We start from the raw sequence: 19,733 nt of genomic DNA on the forward strand, positions 1-19,733 counted from the left end.
TCCTGTAGCCAGAGGCCACTATGCAGGTTCCTCTTGGGCCAGGAATGTAGGCAGAAGTGGCTATCTTCCCTGAGGTCTCAGGATTGTCTGCACTTCTGGGAGTTCAGCTCTCTCCCCCACAGGATTTGCCCATATTTATTCTTTAACTGCTATTTAATTCACATCTGAAGAATATGTATTTCTTACATAAAAATGTGGGATATTAATTACAATGCATAAATTTTTGGAATCCATTTTGTAGTGGTAGACCTGGGAAAGTTACCTACTTCTTGAGATCTCAGTTTTCTCGCTACTATTTCTGAATTATGCATTTGCCATTCTGTTCAACCTCTTCAAACTCTCCAGCTTCCTAAGATATGCAGACTCCTGTTTCTCAAACTTGAGTGTTCAAATGCAATACCTGAGGGGGCTTATTAAAATACAGGCCCTACTCAGTAATACTGGCGATTCTGTTTCTAATAAGCTCCCAGGTGTTGCCTGGGCAGCTACCTGTTCCTTGGACCACATTGTGAGAACCCAAAACTGTGTTTTACAATGAAGGTTGAGAATCCTTAATCTGAAATCTAACCCCCAAAGCTAAAATATTCCAAAATGTGAAGCTTTTTGAAGTTGGTATGATTGCAAAAAAGGTGGGGAGTGAGGAATCCCATTTATAACATGGTCAAAATGCAGCCATACTAAAAATATTATACAAAACTATCTTCAAAGAATTTTTAATAAAATGTATATGAGGCATATACAAATGTTATACTTTAATCTCACCTCCAAGTTATCTTATTATCTGTATGTAAATATTCTAAAATCTGAAATAAAAAAATACTCTGTTCCCAAATATTCTAAATAAAGAACACTCAATTTATGTGAAGGTGAGAAAAGAAAGCTAATGAGCTCTGTTCCTTACAGCAGCTGAAAGCCTAGAATGTTTCCTGGCTTTTCTAGAAAAGATGGAGGCTCTGTAGGCAGTTCTGTAGTCAGTGATCCTACTGAATCAGTCTCCTTAAGTTCCTAACTTGTGCCCTAAGTAGCCGCAGCATTTAGGCAGCCTATATTTCATAGGGAAGTGGCTAGATTTCCAGTCTTTCTGTTTCTGATCAGCCCCCAGAGAGTGTGTCCTAAATTAGGTAACAGGCATTGCAGAATCAAGAGCTCCCTGGTGATATGACCTGAACATCACGAGAACTGGCAATCACACAAAGCGACTTTTATTAATCAGACTATGAAAAAAAATGGGCCAAATACTTCAATGTTACAAAAAAGCATATGTGGATGTTCTGCCACATCTAAAAATCACTCTAGGTCTTGAAATGGAAATAATACAATAATAAATGACAAGATCATTTATTGATGCCCTACTAGGTCTCAATTGTTTTATCTGAAGTATTCATAATTCTTATAGAAATAGTATAAGCCATATTTTTTTCTTTTGTAGGCATTGGAACTGTGCTGGCTAGTTTTATGTCAACTTGACCCAAGCTAGAGTCATCTGAGAGGGGAGAACCTCAGCTGAGAAAATGCCTCCATAAGACCAGGCTGTAGGCAAGTCTCTAGAACATTTTCTTAATGTGATTGATGTGGAATGGCCTGGCCCATTGTTGGTGGTACCATCCCTGGACTAGTGGCCTTGGATATTATAAGAAAATAGACTGAGCAAGCCCTGAGGAGCAAGCAAGTAGGCAGCACCCCTCCATAGCTTCTGTAGCAGCTCCTGCCTCCAGGTTCTGGCTAGGTTTGTGGTCTTGCTTTGCATTCCTTTGTTGGACTGTATTTCAGGATATGTGAGCCAAATAAACAAACCCTTTCCTCCCCAGGATGCTTTTGGTCATGGTGTTTCAACACAGAAATAGGAATCCTAACTAAGACAGAGACTTAAAATAAATAACTTGTCAAGGTTTACATAAGATAGAGCTGAGATTCATCTACCTCTGGATGATTTCATTAAATCCCATTTGCTTTTGCAGAATTAAGTGATTTCTTTGTCTCCATTTATAGTAGACAACTGTTGATTTACTTTTACCATTTATTTTGTCATTAATAGTATTTATGGTTTTTACTAATAAGGTTCCTTTGAGGCAATGTGATCTAATGAGCTAATATAATTATTAGAAAATATAAGTCAAAAGTATACTCACAATACTTGTTAGGTTTACATCTTATTAAATATGCCATTCCTCTATCTTGAGGAGGGATGAGAAACAGATTTATTTCTTTTTACCAGATAGTGTGTGAGGGGTGATAATAATATATTAGAAATGTGAATTGTTATTTGATTTTTTTCATTATGAAGCCAGAGAAAAATATGAATTTGTATTTTTTAAAAAAAAATATATAGTGTCAACAATAGGGATTTTCTGTCAAGTTTTGGTCTGTAACTAAGACCAATGGTAATAACTTGTTTTGTTTTGAGGGTGTCGAGGATGCCTCTGACAGACAACTTAAGAGATAGTATCACTCATATAACACCAGGACATAGAGAAATCAAGTGGTTACCAACTGGAATGGATCCTTCTTATTGTCCAGCTCTCTTAATACCAGAAAGTACAATGTAGGCTTCTGGGGACAAAAGTCATCAACACTCTTCCCCAGCTGTAAACCCTGTAAGGTGCAATAAAGACTGGCATGACAAGGTATCCATGGGTACAGCAGTGGCACCAATCACTTTATGATTGATGTTAAAACCTGATCAGTAAGAGGAAACAGATGCCTTGTACTCTCAATTTGACCAAAAAACAGTGGCTGGAGAGCTCATAAATCAAAGGGGTAAATCTACTCCTATTATTTTGATAAATGGACATAGTGTCAAACTGCTCTCTAAATATGTACTCTACCCTTTGTTCAGGACAACTCTCAGTCCTCATCAGAGAAGCTTCATGTACCAGACAGCAATCATATAGAAAACTCACACCATATGAAGTCCAGAGAATATGTGTCTTCAGAGTGCTCCGTCATAAATAGGATATCTATATCACAATCCTTCCCAGAAACTGGAAAATATTACAGAAGTGAGGGTGGAGATGGGGATAGGGTGGAAAGAGCGTAAGATCCAGAGCTCCAGAGGAAACAGTGCCTTCTAGGTAGGACATGAACCCATAGCAGCTGTGGCTTCCTACACAAGCCCTGTAAAGGTCAAGCTAGTTGACTTTCCAGCATTTCCAGGGAGGTTCAAACGCCCCTACACCTAGCTGAGGAGCTCTGGACAATTGTTGGCTTCTAGCAGACAGATCATCTGTCTTCTTTAGAGGTATGGTTCCGGGTAGTTTGATTACACGTCAGTGATTAGTCTCCCGCTGATTCACGTGAGCAGCACAAGTTAGGCTCAGTTAGATTAGAAAAAGAAGAAAGGAAATTGGAAGGGGAGTTGGAAGGGTGAGGATGGATCTAGAAGGAGTTAAGAGGAGGAATGTTGGCCTAAGAGAATACAATTACAATTAAAATTACAATACAATCATATATCATGCATGTATGAAATCTCAAAGAGTAATAAAATATATAATATGAAATAACATGTGATCTGGTATACTATAATGTAGTTTTGTATATAGTGAAATTAGTTTGCTTTTTATATTAGGCACCAAGGTATCAAAATATATCAAATCCAGTTTGAAGTATTATGTACAATAATTAATTGTCACGATTATTCAATTCCTATATTATAAAATATAATAGGCATGAAATTGAGATGTTTACAATTTTTATATCTTATTTTAGAGTTATTTCGCAAGATCATAGGTAAAAGACTGTGAAGCAATCAAACGTTATGTAGTGGGTGAGATGGGCTGAAGAAACTGGTTCAGAGAGAAAAAGGAACCATATAAAATTCCTTCCTAGCTGCTGTATGTAGAAGGATGATGTCAAACCCCTTGTGACTTCAATTATATTGGATAAATTTAAGATGATGTAAGAATTTTTTTAATTTTATTTTTCTTGGATATTTTATGTATTTACATTTCAAATATTATCCCCTTTCCTCCCTCTCCCGTACCCCTTCCCCCTCCCCCTACATCTGTGAGGATGTTTCCACTCCCACCCACCCACTCCAACCTCAACGCCCTGGCATTACACTACATTGGGGAAATGAGCCTTTATAGGACCAAGGGCTTTTCTTCCTATTAATTCTGGACAATGCCACCCTCTGCTACATATGTGGCTAGAGTCATGGGTTCCTCCATGTGTACTCATTGGTTGGTGGTTTAGTCCCTGGGAACTCTGGTAGGGTCTGGTTGGTTGATATTGTTGTTCTTCCTATGGTGTTGCAAACACCTTCAGCTCCTTCAGTCTTTTCTCTAACTCTTCCATTGGAGTCTCCTTGTTCAGTCCAATGGTTAGATGCAACCATCTCATCTATATCAGTAGGGCTCTAGCAGAGCCTCTCAGGAGACACCCATACCTGGCTCCTGTCAGCAAGCACTTCTTGGCATCAGCAATAGTGACTGGGTTTGGTGTCTGCATATGGGATGGATCCTCAGGTGGGGTAGTCTCTGGATGACCTTTGTGAGAAATTTTTAAAACAACAATTCAGTACACTATGCCTGTATCCTTGGCGACTACTTAACATATGACACAACATTGAGTACTTAGTATTTACCTTGATACTTAGTTTTAAATGTTTGAAAGGAGAGAATACACAGGAAGTCTGCATTTTAGTTCTGTAATCTTGCTGCAGTAAAGTTGATGCTGATATCTGTTGCATTTAATACATAGTCAACATTCAAAGTTTTGCACACATGTTTTATCAAAGGTTTCTAATAAAAATATTATTCATAAATAACCACAAACTTAACGGTCATAATAAGGCAAAGAGTAGTTTCTGTCACAACCTTGGCAATTTGACTCTGAGCAGGGCGTGTGAGCATGCAGAGATGACTTGGAGATGTCTTGTACAGTAGGCAGCTATGAGGAATATCCTAGCTGGATCATTCAATAAGCAGCTAATGCTGTCTGGGAAGTCACTTGGATGGCAATATCCGGTAGTCACATTCCCCAAAGATAGTGGAAATCTCCCAAAGTGAACTGCCCTATACATGAGTAGAAACCTCATGGCCATTCCAATCTAACCATAGATGTCATATACTATTCTTACTTGTTCATATGTTACAAATGAAAGCAGTCAGAGCCCTAGAACCATGAGTAGGAAAAAACATTCTACTCTTCAGAAAGAAATGTAAAAGAAGTGGAGAGCTTTGAGATTCACATATGAAAACTGTAATAATATGTTTATCTATTTTATAGATAGGAAAACTAAAGTATTAAAGAATTAAGTAATACATACATATTTATATAAGTATTTATATGTATATAGACACACACACACATATATATACTAAATTCTGTGTATAAAACCACATTTTTTATCTTTATCTCAGTTACTCTCTTGTAACCTTTTCCACATTCATGTCTTATGTGTGCGTGTGTATAGCTAGATACATAGATAAATAGATTATAAATGTGGGAGAAAATATGATATTTGCCTTTCTGGGTCATTTTGTTAAAATAATCTCTAGTTCCATCTTTTTCCTGTAGATGACATAATTTTAATATTTTCATAGATGAATAAAACTCTATTGTGTAACTATAACAAAAATTCATTCCATTTTCTCGTTGGTGGGTATCTATGCTGGTTTTATCCTGGCTATTGTGACTAGTGTAGAGTCCATATTTGACTTAAGTCTAAGAACGTCTAAGTAGGAAGTTTGTCTGTAAAGTCTGCACAGCAGAAAGCCTAGCTGCAATGGATACTCTCATACTCTTGAATGATCAAAGAGGTAAAGTCAATGGAAGGCACCAAAAAGATTGCAGTCTGTTGGTGCTGGAAGTCCTGGTGGAGGCGGGACTGATTCTGGTAGCTGATCTCAGCTGATTCCTTGGCCTCTGATAAGTGTTTTGAGCTCCGTATGGGTTATTGCTCGTTTCTAAGCCTAGATTCAGCATGAATGTCATTTCCCTATACATAATATGACTGCTATCATCTAATTCTTGACTTTGATCAACTAACAACTGTTAAGGGTTCTCGGAAATGTTGGCAGGCTTCTGAAGAGCTACTGTTCCCCGATCTCTTTATTCCTTTCCTCACTGGCCTTCTCAGAATGCATAAGAACTTGATATACCTGTATGATTTTAACCAGTGGTCTTGTCATAAACAGGAAAATTCACAGATATTCCCAGACCCACATAGAGCAGACACAGGGATAGGGGATAGATAGGAGGGACTTAGGATGATTAGGGGAGCCAGGGGTTTATAATATCAAATAACTCAGTCATGGGAATCTTGAGTGAGTAGTGGTATCATGGATAGCATGGATCCTGCGAGACAAAACACAGGTTATATATCCTTAAGAAAGCTTGGGTTCTATCCATGTGTCTTAATCAAAAATGCATTAACTAAATCCTTCTTTCTTCAGAGCTCGTTTTCATGTGCACTTAACATACATAGGCACAGCCACATACAAATACATATGTACACATAAACATCCCTATTCCTTCCTCTGACTCCACTTCAACTCTAGCTGCAAATCCAGTTATAAAATGATTTTTAGGTTTTCCATGAATTATAAAAAACTCAATAGTCAATTATTGGAATCAGCTCTGGTAGGTTTACTGTTCTTACAAAAGGAATCAAAAAAGCATCTGGTGTCTTTTATGGTTCGTTGACATTCAGAGAGCCTTCTGCTCCTAATAGAATGTGAAAATCATCCAGTATTTCACACTACAGCTTAGCCAGAAGGTTAGGTAACCTGTCTCATGCATTGAGAGTGTTATTCTTACTAGAAGAAATTCACATTGAAACTTTCAAAAAGGCTGCAAAAGAGGCTGATGAGTCTCGAGAGGGCTTTTATTTAAAAAAAAAAAAAAAGTAACTCTAATGTGGCAATGGAATATAATTTACCCAAATCTTATTGTCTAAGGTAAAGTTGCCATTGTTGAATGAAGTCATATTCCTATCTTTAAAGCAGATATACTTCATAAACTTCAGAATTACAAAGTTTTGGAGACTTGAATTTCCATATTCCAAGTGACAGGTAGTAGCCGCCTTTCCTCCGCCAGGAAACTTTAGAGGTAGATAGCCTTTCATTCCAAGTGCAGCAGGCTCAGTTACAGGTCCGCAGCAGGATAAGGTTAAGGTGGGGGGCGGGAAGGCAGGGCAGCGGAGGGAGACAGCAGCAGAAATCAATTCAAATTACTTTGATGACAGTCGCTTAGCGTCTTCCCAGGCAGGCAGACAGGAACTTCCAGGATGCTGGCAGCCCGTACTGGCGCTGCAGGGAGTCAGATCTCCGAAGACAACAGCAAGTTTAGAAAGCAGTCTGGCCTTTCTTCAGGGGGGAAAGACAGATCTCCCAAGAAAGCCCCCGAAAATGTCAAAGACAGCAGCCTCAGCCCCTCAGGGCAAAGCCAGCTCAGGGCAAGGCAGCTGGCCCTGCTGCGGGAGGTGGAGATGAACTGGTACCTAAGGCTCTGCGAGCTGTCGAGCGAGCACACTACTGCACACACCACCGGGATGCCGCACAGGTGAGCTCGCTGCGATCCGGCCGATCGGGCCATCATCCCGGGTGGGATCTGGAGAGCAGGTGTTCCTTACCGGGCTGTGAAATCTTAGCGGCGGCTCTCACGGCCTCAGAGACGCTTGGCACTTCAGAACTTGCAGAACAAAAGGCAGGAACTTGGTGCAATAATAAACAAAGCTCTCTGGATTGAGACCGGGAAAGCATCCTTTGGAAAGCCAATAATGAGCTTACGGGAGGAGAGTCAAATTCTTTTCTCTAGAGAAAAAAGAATATCAAAGGAATTCGGAGATTGTTAAAAAAAAAAGGTTTCTTCCCCAAAGAACGAAATATTATTATTGCAGTGTACCTGCATTTCCCTTCCCTTGGAAGTGGGGCATGGGGAGAGAGCTTTTTGAGCTGTTTTGAAACTGGATAGTTGAATAGTGTTAACTTGCTGGATGAAGGAAGGTTCAGTCAGAGGTTCAAGAGGGGCGCTGAGCTTGTTCTGTTGACAATCACATACTCAACAGTTGAGACAGCTAACACACGGAGAAAGGGCTACTTTTTAAAAAGATGTAAATGTAAAGCAATTTCCTGAAGATTTCCTTTCTGTTCTTTCCTCGACCTGGGCTTCACATATCAATAAGGAAGGAGAGTTTTATTAAACACACCACAGTAAGGCAACCTGAGCGCAATGTCTGGAGTCCTGAAACCCAAGTGTGCTTATTTCCTATAAGTTGTATTAAGAAACCTCTTAGGAAATAGAGATAATTTTACACGGAATGCTATGTTAAATAATCCCCAGAATAGTATTTATTAAATGATAATAAAATTTCAATAGAAAAAATTAATGAAATAGCCAAAATATGTCTTTTGTTAAGACTACAGCATACTATATGAAAATATCCACTATGCTCTTAGAAACTTCTGAGTGTGTATGTGTGGTATGATGTGTGTGTGTGTGTGTGTTTCTGTGTGTGTTGTGTGTGTGTGACTGTACATGGGGTGATATGGGGTGGGTTGCATATCTGTGATAAGTATTGTCTAAACTTGATATGAGTGTATGTGATTTTCTTTGCGTATGTTGTGTAAATGTGTGTGGTGTGTGTTTGTGTGTCTGTGTGTGTGTGTGTGTGTGGTGAGTGTGTTTAGTATGTGTACTTTATGTACATGAGTGTGCAGATATGCAGGGAGGCCAGAGCAAAACATCAGTTTTCCTTTTCTGTCAACTCTCCCCCTTCCTTCATTGAGACAGAATCTCTCACTCTTTCAGAAGCTTGTCATTTTGACTAGACTGGATGAACGAGGAACTCTCAGGATCTGCCTGTCTTTGCCCCAAAATGCTAGGGTTACAGCACATACGGCTCGCCTGACTTTTTCACAATGGATGCTGGGGTTTGAACTCAGTTCTGAACATTTTCAGAACAAATGTTCTTATCCCCTGGGCCCTTTTCCCCAGCTTCCATTGTTATATTTCTAATTCAAAAAGGAAACCTCTAAAGCAGTTGAATTAAATAGTACATATACTCTGGAAACGTCTAAAGCAGTTGAATTAAGTAGTGTGTATACTCTAGAAACTTGGACAGCACAATTCAAAATGTCTTGACACATTTACATTTCCTTTTTCCCAAAACAGTAATAAAATAAATGTTTCCAAATGTAAGCCACTATTGAAAAGTCAGCACTTAAAACAAGAAGGGTGAAATAAAGCTTCTAGAAATGTCTGGGAATTAGATGCAGTGTTCACTGCCAGGGTGACCTGTCTGTGCTCTTGAATAGACTGATGCCTGCAACTGTGGGGGATGGGGAGTAGTGGGGAAGAAAAGGGGTAGTGCTGGGAGCTTGAGGAAGGGGCAGTCTCATTTAAGAAAGGCTTGAGGGAGCTTGTGCTTGCTAGAAATTTATCTCCTTTCACAACCCATATCCCAAATCATTGTATATCTTGCATGTCTATAAAACTGTTGTTACAGGGCCTCTGGGGGAAGTCAAGTGACAAGGGAAATACATGATAATGGTTTCTTTCCCTAACATATTCCTTGACTTATGCTAAACCTGCTACTTTCCATAAGGAGTATAATACAAGACCACAAACTCCCTGCTGTCATCTGACACTGAGGCAGCATTTACCAAGTCAGAGTGAAGTACTGGTTAAGCTAATGAGGTTTAGTGAGAAATTTGGGGCAGAAAATCTGCTCTCCACTGCTCTACTTAAATAATCACGGCCCTGCTGTCAGACAAGACTGCCTAAAACACGATTTGAGATTATTCTAATCCTCAGGGCAATACCATTTAACTGTTAATTGACACCTGCTTAGAGAGTGTGTTGAAATCATGATGGTCTTGTCTATTGAACACCGCCAGAACGGAAGATCCATCCTTTATTTGCAATATGATTTTACTCGGGGAGGGGGGGTTGTACAGGGGACTAGAGCATGCAAATCGCACTTGTCACCTAGCTCAATCCTAACTTAGATGAATTTGCTGAAGATCTCCTACTTTGTATAGCTCTCTGCTTTTGTAACTCCCAGTATGGGAAGCCCCCATTCTGATGAGTCTCCTAAACAATGATTAATTAGGCAACATTTCACATTTTAATGCTCACATTGGGATGCAAATCCCTGAGCTACCCAGCTGTTTGGATTAGCTGTCAGGAAGTTATGAGAAGGCTTTATGGATTTGAAATGTGTTTTCATCAAATAGTTTGGATCTCCTGATATTTCTACTTTAGACTTTATATGTAGATGATAAATGTCCCTAACCTTTAATTAAAATACTTGAAATGTTATGCCTCTGTGAAATGTTGTTTATACAGCAGAACATGCAATGTGTTGAGGGGAGTGTGAAGATGCCACAGACTGTGGTTGAGAAGAATTTGATGGGCATCAGTAAGGACTTAGTGTACTTTGACTCTGATTCCCCTGCCTGGGAAAGCGGACTTAAAATATTGTATAGCAAGTTCATTCTAGCTCAGGCTGGGTTGTTTTATACATGGATCCCACAACAACCTGCATTTCAAAGGAACTGATTACAGGAAAGCATTAAAGTGGAGGCAGGGCTCAAGATTCCTGGTATATTTATTTACTAAGCAGATATAGGAAGCAGGACAGAGAATGAAGATGTAAGAGTAGCCCTGTTCCCTGTTCTGGGCTGTGTGTACATGGGATTATACAGTAAAACAACCTAATAAAATTTGCTTCATATTGACTGATCGTCCATTTCAGAGCTGCCTAATGGCAGTGATATTGGATATATTTATCATCCGTGGCAGCTCGTTACTTGCCTACCAAATGAGAATAGAGTAGGGACCAGAGCTCTGGAGTTAGAGGCAAAACTTGGCTTTTCCTCTTTGCTCCCTTACATGTTACTTGTTTTTGTGTAATTGCTTGTTTACTTGGTTTTGTCAGGTTGACAATAGCTTGGGTCACCAGGGAAGAGGGGAACCTCAGCTGAAGAATTGTCTCCAGCAGACTGGCATGTGGCCAAGACAATGAGACATTTTCTTCATTGTTGAGTGATGTGGCCAGGCCCAGTTCATTGTAGTAGGTGCCATGCTGAGCAGTGTCACCCCTAGGCAGGTGGTCCTGGGATGTATAAGAAAGCCAACTGACTGAGCAAACCATGAGGAAGAAGGCAGTAAGTTATGCTCCTTCATGGTTCTGCTTTTGTTCCTGCCTCCAAAGTATCTGCTTTCAGCTCCTGGTCTAGCTTCCCACCATGATAGTTTATGATGTGAAAGTATAAGCCAAAAAAGTCTCTACAAGTCAATTTTGGTCAAGGGTTTTACCATAGCAACAGAGAAACCAACTAGAACACCATGTAATTGTGGACATGACTTTTTAAATTTTATTTAGTGTTTTAAAATAAATTTTCTGAACCCAGAAGGAATCTTTGGCCTTTGCCTAATGCTTTAAAAATAGATAAATGTAAGCAAGAGAGCTAAGAGATAGTGGTACAGTGTTTAACACACAAGCATGAGAACCTGAGTTAGGGTCCTAAGCACCCACACATAATTATGCTGATCCAGAAGCACTTCCTCACCTCTAGATAGATGGAAACAGGAGAATTTGACCTTGTTGGACAGTCCAGCCTAACTGAACTGTTCAGAATTCAGTGAGAGAATTGTTTCAAAAAAAACAAAAAAAGTATAGGCGTGGAGATCACCCAGTGACTAATAATGCTTGCTTTGCAAGCATGAGGGCTTGAATTCAATACCAGCACTCATGTAAATGTCTGCATGACTGTGCATGCATGCATGTAACCCCAGTATTCATGCAACATAGACACAAAGGGGAACAAAGGCAAATGCTGAGAGCTCACTGGCCAGTCTAGCCTAGAAAAAGTAAGAATCCGGTTCAATGGGAGATGCTGTCTCAGAGCAATAAGATAAAGAAAAATTCAGAAAAGGAACACAACTTCTTGCTCTTTTTGTGGTCAAAGAAATAGAAACTCAAAAAGTTAATTAACATACCTAACAATTTGTTGAAATTCAAAACTCGGTGACTTTATGGACTGGAGAGATGGCTCAGTGGATAAAGTCACTTGCTATCAAAACTAATGACCTGAATTAAGTCCCTGGGACCCTCGTGGAGGAAAAAGGACTGACTCTGACTTGTTGTCCTCTGCCAATCACACATGCACCATGATACACCAGATAGATAGATAGATAGATAGATAGATAGATAGATAGATAGATAGATAGATAGATAGATGGATGGATGGACGGACGGACGGACAGACAGACAGACAGACAGAGATAGGGGAAATGTTGGGGCAAAAGGGTTCAAGCAGGTAGTAGAGTGATAAACAGGGAAGAGAGAACTGAGGAAGAGTTAACTAATATAAAGCGTGTATGAACAAGCTCCATGGGAACCTGTGATCTTGCAAACCTAGTAAAAATATATTAAGGGGGATAATAGAACACATGTGCTATGAAAGAACAGGACCGGCATATGAGAAGCTAAAGGTTTGAGTAGAAATAGGTGGCTAGGGCAGAGGACTGGGGGAAAGGAAAAGAGGGATAGTGGGTGGGTTAACCAAAACATGCACTATGATATACCAGATAGATAGATAGATAGATAGATAGATAGATAGATAGATAGATAGATAGATAGGGAAAATGTAGGAACAAGTCACATAAAATCCTACTAATTTGTAAGCTAATTAAAGATGTTACTAGTAATTTTAAAAACAGGCTAGCTCTTTCTCGAAAGCTCAGCCAGAGTCTCCTCAACCTCGCCGATGACTACCTCCTGCTGTGCTTTTGCTCCTGCCCACCTTAGTTGCTGCAGATGGAAAACTCTAGACAATTTTAATATTTTAAAACTATCCAGATAACACAATGGCTGGACAAAGAATATCCTGCCCCATCCTCCTTGTCCTTCACCCATGGCGGAGGCTACAAACTACATGTGTCCAGAGACCTACATGTCTAGTGCTTCCTCTGCTCCACTGCCTGCTCTGACTCCTCCCCCTTGTCCTCTTCTCTTCCTCCTGGGACCCAGAAGTCTCACCTTTTATCTTTCTCCCAGCCCAGTCCCAATTAGGGAAATGACACCTCCACCTATATCTCGCCTTTTGGCTGAACAGAGATACCTCATATTCAAGAAATGTTCTTAGAGACATTATCAAAGATAAATCTAAGTGACAAGGACCCTGCCATGAGTCATTGGTCAGTTAGTCCCAGTAAAGGCTATTCACTTTTGGATTTTGGCTACCCACCATAATTACATGGTATGACCCTAGTGCTGAATGCAGCACACATGTCAGATGCAGAATACAGAAATTAATCTTGAACTAACTAAGAAACTTTTTGTTTGCTGGATAACTTTCATAATGTTGGAAGGTGCTTTTATTTGTTAGGGGAGAAAGATATTAATAGTCTTATGCAGCACCAGATCCCATATGTGACACTATCTGTTCACATATGTAGGTCACTGGCCCAAAAATGGCGAGATGTTTTATACGGTGTAATAGTTTGAATGAGAATGGTTCTGGAGGTTCATATATTTGAATACTTGGATCCCCGGTTGATGGAACTGTTTGGGAAGGATTAAGAGGTGTGGCCTTGTTGGAGGAGGTGTACCACTAGGGCAAGCTTTGGTGTTTCAAAAGACCTATGCCCTTCTGAGCCTGTTTCTCTCTGCCTCCTAATTTTGGGTCAAGATATAAGCTTTTAACTGTACCTGCTGCCATGTCCTTGCTCTATCATCATGGACTATAAGTCCTTGAAACTGCAAGCTTCAAATTAAATATTGTTTTTATTGGTTGCCTTGGAGTTTTATCATAGTAATAAACCTGTAATAAAGACAGAGAGCAACCAATTTCTTTCTTGATTACATTTTAGGCTGCTGCACAGGAAAGAAACATGGTCAGAACCCATGATTATGTAAACCATAGGCCCTAGGGGAAAATCTACTGATGCTGTTTTTCTAAAAGGTCACAATTTTAAGCTGCTTTCTAAATGTTTACATTTTTATGTTCTGGCTTGCTTTCTGTTGCTGTAATAAAAAACTGAACAAAAGTAAGTTAGAGAGGGAAGATTTATTTGGCTTACAGGTTTCAGTCCATTGTCAAGAATTGGCCAAAATAGAAGGCTGGAACTTTAGACAAGAACTGAATCAAAGTTCATGGAGGAATTCTGCTTACTAGCTTGTTCCTCACAGTCATGTTCATCTACCGCTCTCATATCTCCCAGGATCATCAGCTCAGTTGTGTCACTACCCTTAATGGCCTGGGCACCCCTATATCTATCATTAATCAAGAAACGCTCCCATGGACTAATCTAATTGAGGCTTTTCTCAGTGGAGGTTTCTTCTTCAAATGACTCTAGATTGTATCAAGTTGACGAAAACCAAACAGCATCATGTGCATCGATGTCATAGCAGCTTCATACTGCGGTGGGCAGTAGTTAGTGCAGACAGTCAATGACCAGTCAAAGTGCTGAGGAACTGCAAGTGCTCAGCTGCAGGCGAGACCTCAGCATCAACCCTCCCCCTTATCACCACCACCGAGCCTCCAGAAGCAGACCATAAGAGGGGACAGAAAGAATGCAAGACCTATAGAACTGGGAGGAGTTCTGTGCTGCCCTATGGCTATGATATGGTTGCTACACATGTGAACTCACAAGACCTGCAAAGACCAAGCCATCAAGGAGGGATAAGGAAATCCTCAGACCCAAATTGAGGATCTAATTGATGGTTGCTGGGGGAAGGAGAGTCACTTTTATTTGGAGCTGTGGCCACTTGTGAGCCCATGCCCCAGTACATAGCCCTGCACCTTATGTGCACACAGGCAGCTCTAATTAGACTCAGGATTTAAAACTAACTAAATAACTTTGAAAAGGAGGTCACGACATTGGGAGCATCCTGAAGGGTATTAGAGGAAAGTGGATAAAGGTGAATATGATCAAGATACAAGGTTTATGCATACAAAAATTTCAACAGATGAATTTAAAGTATCATTCTTTTGAAAAGAAGATGACTACCATTGAAAGTGAGTGTGGTAAGACGAGCGAATTAAAAGAAAATTCTTTTATTTCTTCAAAGTAAAGAAGAATGCATTTTGTTTTTCATTTCATGCTTTGCTGGGAACTGAGCCATAACCCACATTATGCATGGTCTACGTGGTTAAGTCTTACAAAGAGGACTAAGAGTTAGTGACTCTAAAGGTGTCTGGCAAGAATGTGTCCTTCACCCAGTACCTAGGTGCTGAGTAACCTGCTTTGCTCAATTAAGATTCCATCAGGTATTGAGGAGAGCACCATCCTCCTGAGGAAAAAGTAAATTGAGGTTAGAATACAAAGAGGATCTTAGATACCAGCAGTACTAGCATTCCAATCCTGAACTGATTAAGTAGAAATTACTGGAGTAGTTCAGTATTCACCACACAAACACGTAGGTGAATATTTAGTTCCTGTACTCTGATATGGATTTCACCTCTGTAACTCATACTCCTTATGATCCGGAACAGTGGTCTACTAAGCTGCATCCTAATGTTGCTCTCACTCTTACCAGAACTACTTAAATTCCCAGAATTTGTTCACCTCCACAGGTTTCCAGAAGGCAGGACAAGATTCCTGGCACAGGCAGTTCTTTTTTTTTTTCAATCTTTATTAACTTGAATATTTCTTATTAACATTTCAATTGTTATTCCCCTTCCCGGTTTCCAGGTCAACATCCCCCTAACCCCTTCCCTTCCCCTTCTCTATGGGTGTTCCCCTCTCCATCCTCCCCCCATTACCGCCCTCCCCCCAACAATCACGTTTACTTTGGGGTTCAGTCTTTGCAGGACCAAGGGCTTCCCCTTCCACTGGTGCTCTTACTAGGCTATTCATTGCTACGTATGAGGTCAGAGTCCAGGGTCAGTCCATGTATAGTCTTTAGGTAGTGGCTTAGTCCCTGGAAGCTCTGGTTGCTTGGCATTGTTGTTCATATGGGGTCTCAAGCCCCTTCAAGCTCTTTCAGTCCTTTCTAAGATTCCCGTTCTCAGTTCAGTGGTTTGCTGCTGGCATTCGCCTCTGTATTTGCTGTATTCTGGCTGTGTCTCTCAGGAGAGATTTACATCCGGCTCCTGTCTGCCTGCACTTCTTTGCTTCATCCATCTTGTCTAATTGGCTGGCTGTATATGTATGGACCACATGTGGGGCAGGCTCTGAATGGGTGTTCCTTCTGCCTCTGTTCTAAACTTTGCCTCCCTATTCCCTGCCAAGGGTATTCTTGTTCCCCTTTTAAAGAAGGAGTGAAGCGTTCACATTTTGGTCATCCTTCTTGAGTTTCATGTGTTGGGCACAGGCAGTTCTTAAGATGAGTTTTGATAGACTTAGTTTCAGCCAAATGATCCCAGAGCTTAGAAGATTCTGGCTGCATTTGTCAAAGACCTGAGATTATGAAAGAAAGTTATGCAAGAAGATAATCTCAAGTATGAATCATGAGATCAGTGGATAATATGTGCCAGTTGGATTGAGCATACTGTCTATGCAAGGTGACACAAAGATGAATTACTAAAATATCTTCATGTATGAATGAGAAATAACATTTATACTATACTCTAGAAGAGAAGGGCATACTATAGAATTAAGAGGAGGGATCTGGGTTCCTGTCAGGAGTGATTGTATCTGAACTTGGGGGTATACACAGCTAAAACAGAAGGTGATGGGTATCAAGTACAGGTATTGACTTTGGCAATGGAAAGTATCGGGGTGGGGGAGTAAATCTGTTCTATGTGCAATAAATCACATGGTCATCTGCCGTGTCCTCTTTCTATAAGCTGTGGCTAATTCCCTTCTGATATGGAGTAGAAAGGCCTAGGTTTAAATCTTGGTGGTGTTTCTGAATACATAAATGGATGTGGAGTCATGCATTCCCCTCGGGTTTGAGGTTCTTGCATCTTGCCCCACACATGTTTAGCAAAGAGCCAGATGAGGAAGAAATCACTCACATGGACAATCAAAAAACTGGATCAGTGGAGTGTGCCACAAACTTTATCATGTCTTCTTCCGGCTTCGTTTTTTTGTTTTTTTTCCCCCCTACATGACGTGTTTATCAAAGGATCTATACAGAGACACTGAAGTGGCATCTCCTGCTAGATGAATTGAACTTGATTTCATTAATTGTATTTGAGGTAATGCTTGGCCAGGTCTATCCATCTGAATTCCACGAAGGGTAGATGGAAACAACCATACTGGCCTCTCAGTTCTTGTCACAAGCCAGAGCCTGTTGCCTTGACAGAAACTCTTTATGTTGGCTTCTATGCTTTTGTTTCATGGAAAGGAGGCACCACAGGGGGATGAGGAACACTTGCTCATGTACCTTTGGAAATAATAGCTGAAGCTATATTCCTTACATAACAGCCTTCCAGATATATTAAATGCTGTCAAGCCTCAATCTTGCAGTCTTTGGGAAGAATCTCCACTCTACACTAAGAGAAGTTAAGAGTTTTGTGTATAGGAACACACATTATAGTCTAAATGCAAAGGGAAAGTTGCCAAACATATCTTTAGTTGCCAGAAATTTAAACTGAGCTTCTGTCCAGACTTGTGGCTCCGGTCCCTGATTGAGGAAGGTCTCCCAGTATTGATCACAGGGCTGTACACAAATATGTTTTACCTAATGAAGCTACTAATCATAAAGCTATCCCTAGCTGCTAAATTCTGACATATTAGTCACCTGATATGGGAGTGTTTTAATTTTGAAGCACAGTCATGAGTCTGAAGGTTCACATGGATGGAACTGAGGTAAGAGCTCTGTCATTTTTTACCTTTTTTTTTTTTTAGATGGCTTGAGCATTGGCATCAATCTATCAGACAGAGGAAGAAAGGAAGAAAAATCACATGGAAGATACTGGGCCTGTAAATGTTATTTGTGAGGAAAAGTTATAGTGGGCCACATGACCACACCTAGCTGAATAGGATGCTGGGACTTGTAGTCTAAATGAAGGCTTAGGGAAAAAGAGAAATGGACATGTCGCAGTGAGCCAGTCTCTAGCACAGGGTAATGGTTCAAGCAAACAACATGAATTTTGCAATTCCCTGTAACAAGGAGATAGATATCTCTATTACCCTCTATTTTAAATGGTATTCCTTTCATTAAAGCCTGACCTTTGACCTGACCTTTCCTTGGGCTCATGGTAGGTCAGTCTCTTTGGGCCTCCCTTCTTGTATTTCAACTTTCCTGTTTTGCTGAGAAGGCTGATGACACTTCAGAAAACTGTAGAAGGTGATATGATACCAGGTTGGCAGGGACATGGGACACTGATGAAGTAAACATTCTTCTATGTCCGTCCATGGACATTGCTTTTCCGAGTTTCTCAGTTCCACGCAGCCCTAAGGATCATATGAGGGTTGTATCTCATGTTCCCTTCTTCCTCCTTTGGATTTTCAGAGGTCATGTTGGTAATGAAGCAGCTCCTTCCTTCCCATGGCAACAGCCACAGCCTCTGGCACCAGACACACAGGCTGGCATCTCATGAGACAGGATCAGGCACATGGAAACATAAGTCAGATAGCATGGGTACAGAGCCAGGTGACCTGTTGATTCAGTCTGTTATTTCAGAACCATCAAGGCGTGGGCTTGTAAAAGAAGCATCTTTGCTAGTATGTCCACCCAAGTGACACTTACTATGTCTTTTTAAATGATATAACCTGCAGGATGCTTGGTGGCAGTCAAACCAGCCTTCCAGTTGCCAGAAACACGATACAGTGTTGTTTTTGCATGTAATATCATTTAGTAAAACTCTATATCCTTAAGGACACAAGTCATTCCTGTCTGACTCACTACTTTGAATCAACGTGTGTGTGAGTGTGTGTATGTGTGTGTGTGTTTGTGAATGTGTATGTGTGTGTCTGTGAATGTGTGTGTGTCTGTGAATGTGTGTTTGTGAATGTGTGTGTGTTTGTGAATGTGTGTATGTGTTTGTGAATGTGTGTGTGTTTGTGAATGTGTGTGTCTGTGAATGTGTGTGTGTATCTGTGAATGTGTGTGTATATGTGTGTGTGTTTGTGAATGTGTGTGTGTCTGTCAATGTGTGTGTCTGTGAATGTGTGTGTGTCTGTGAATGTGTGTGTGTCTGTGAATGTGTGTGTGTGTTTGTGAATGGGTGTGTGTGTGAATGTGTGTGTATGTGTGTGTGTTTGTGAATGTGTGTGTTTGTGAATGGGTGTGTGTGTGAATGTGTGTGTATGTGTGTGTGTTTGTGAATGTGTGTGTGTTTGTGAATGTGTGAGTTTGTGAATGTGTGTATGTGTTTGTGAATGTGTGTGTGTTTGTGAATGTGTGTGTCTGTGAATGTGTGTGTATGTGTGTGTATCTGTGAATGTGTGTGTATGTGTGTGTGTTTGTGAATGTGTGTGTGTCTGTCAATGTGTGTGTCTGTCAATGTGTGTGTGTCTGTGAATGTGTGTGTGTTTGTGAATGTGTGTATGTGTTTGTGAATGTGTGTGTGTTTGTGAATGTGTGTGTCTGTGAATGTGTGTGTATGTGTGTGTATCTGTGAATGTGTGTGTATGTGTGTGTGTTTGTGAATGTGTGTGTGTCTGTCAATGTGTGTGTCTGTCAATGTGTGTGTGTTTGTGAATGTGTGTGTGTCTGTCAATGTGTGTGTCTGTGAATGTGTGTGTGTCTGTGAATGTGTGTGTGTCTGTGAATGTGTGTGTGTATATGTGTGTGTGTTTGTGAATGTGTGTGTGTCTGTCAATGTGTGTGTCTGTGAATGTGTGTGTGTCTGTGAATGTGTGTGTGTCTGTGAATGTGTGTGTGTGTG

The 19,733-nt window shown here is 40.5% G+C and overlaps 1 protein-coding gene across 2 annotated transcripts in view; it reads left to right on the plus strand.

Moving 5' to 3' along the window:
- The first annotated feature begins 7,057 nt into the window (after positions 1–7,057).
- The window catches only part of Kcnab1 (potassium voltage-gated channel subfamily A regulatory beta subunit 1), a 466,662-nt gene continuing 453,986 nt past the window's right edge, over positions 7,058–19,733 (plus strand). The window contains exon 1 of one of the 2 annotated variants that reach the window (XM_017590798.3): positions 7,058–7,503. In XM_017590798.3, the coding sequence (XP_017446287.1) occupies positions 7,229–7,503 (275 nt within the window). In that variant the 5' untranslated portion in view covers positions 7,058–7,228. The remainder of the gene's footprint in view (positions 7,504–19,733) is intronic. The other variant, XM_063281680.1, reaches the window with a different exon arrangement.

The sequence above is a fragment of the Rattus norvegicus genome, chromosome 2, assembly GCF_036323735.1.
Source record: "Rattus norvegicus strain BN/NHsdMcwi chromosome 2, GRCr8, whole genome shotgun sequence".
NCBI classification, from domain to species: Eukaryota; Metazoa; Chordata; class Mammalia; order Rodentia; family Muridae; genus Rattus; species Rattus norvegicus.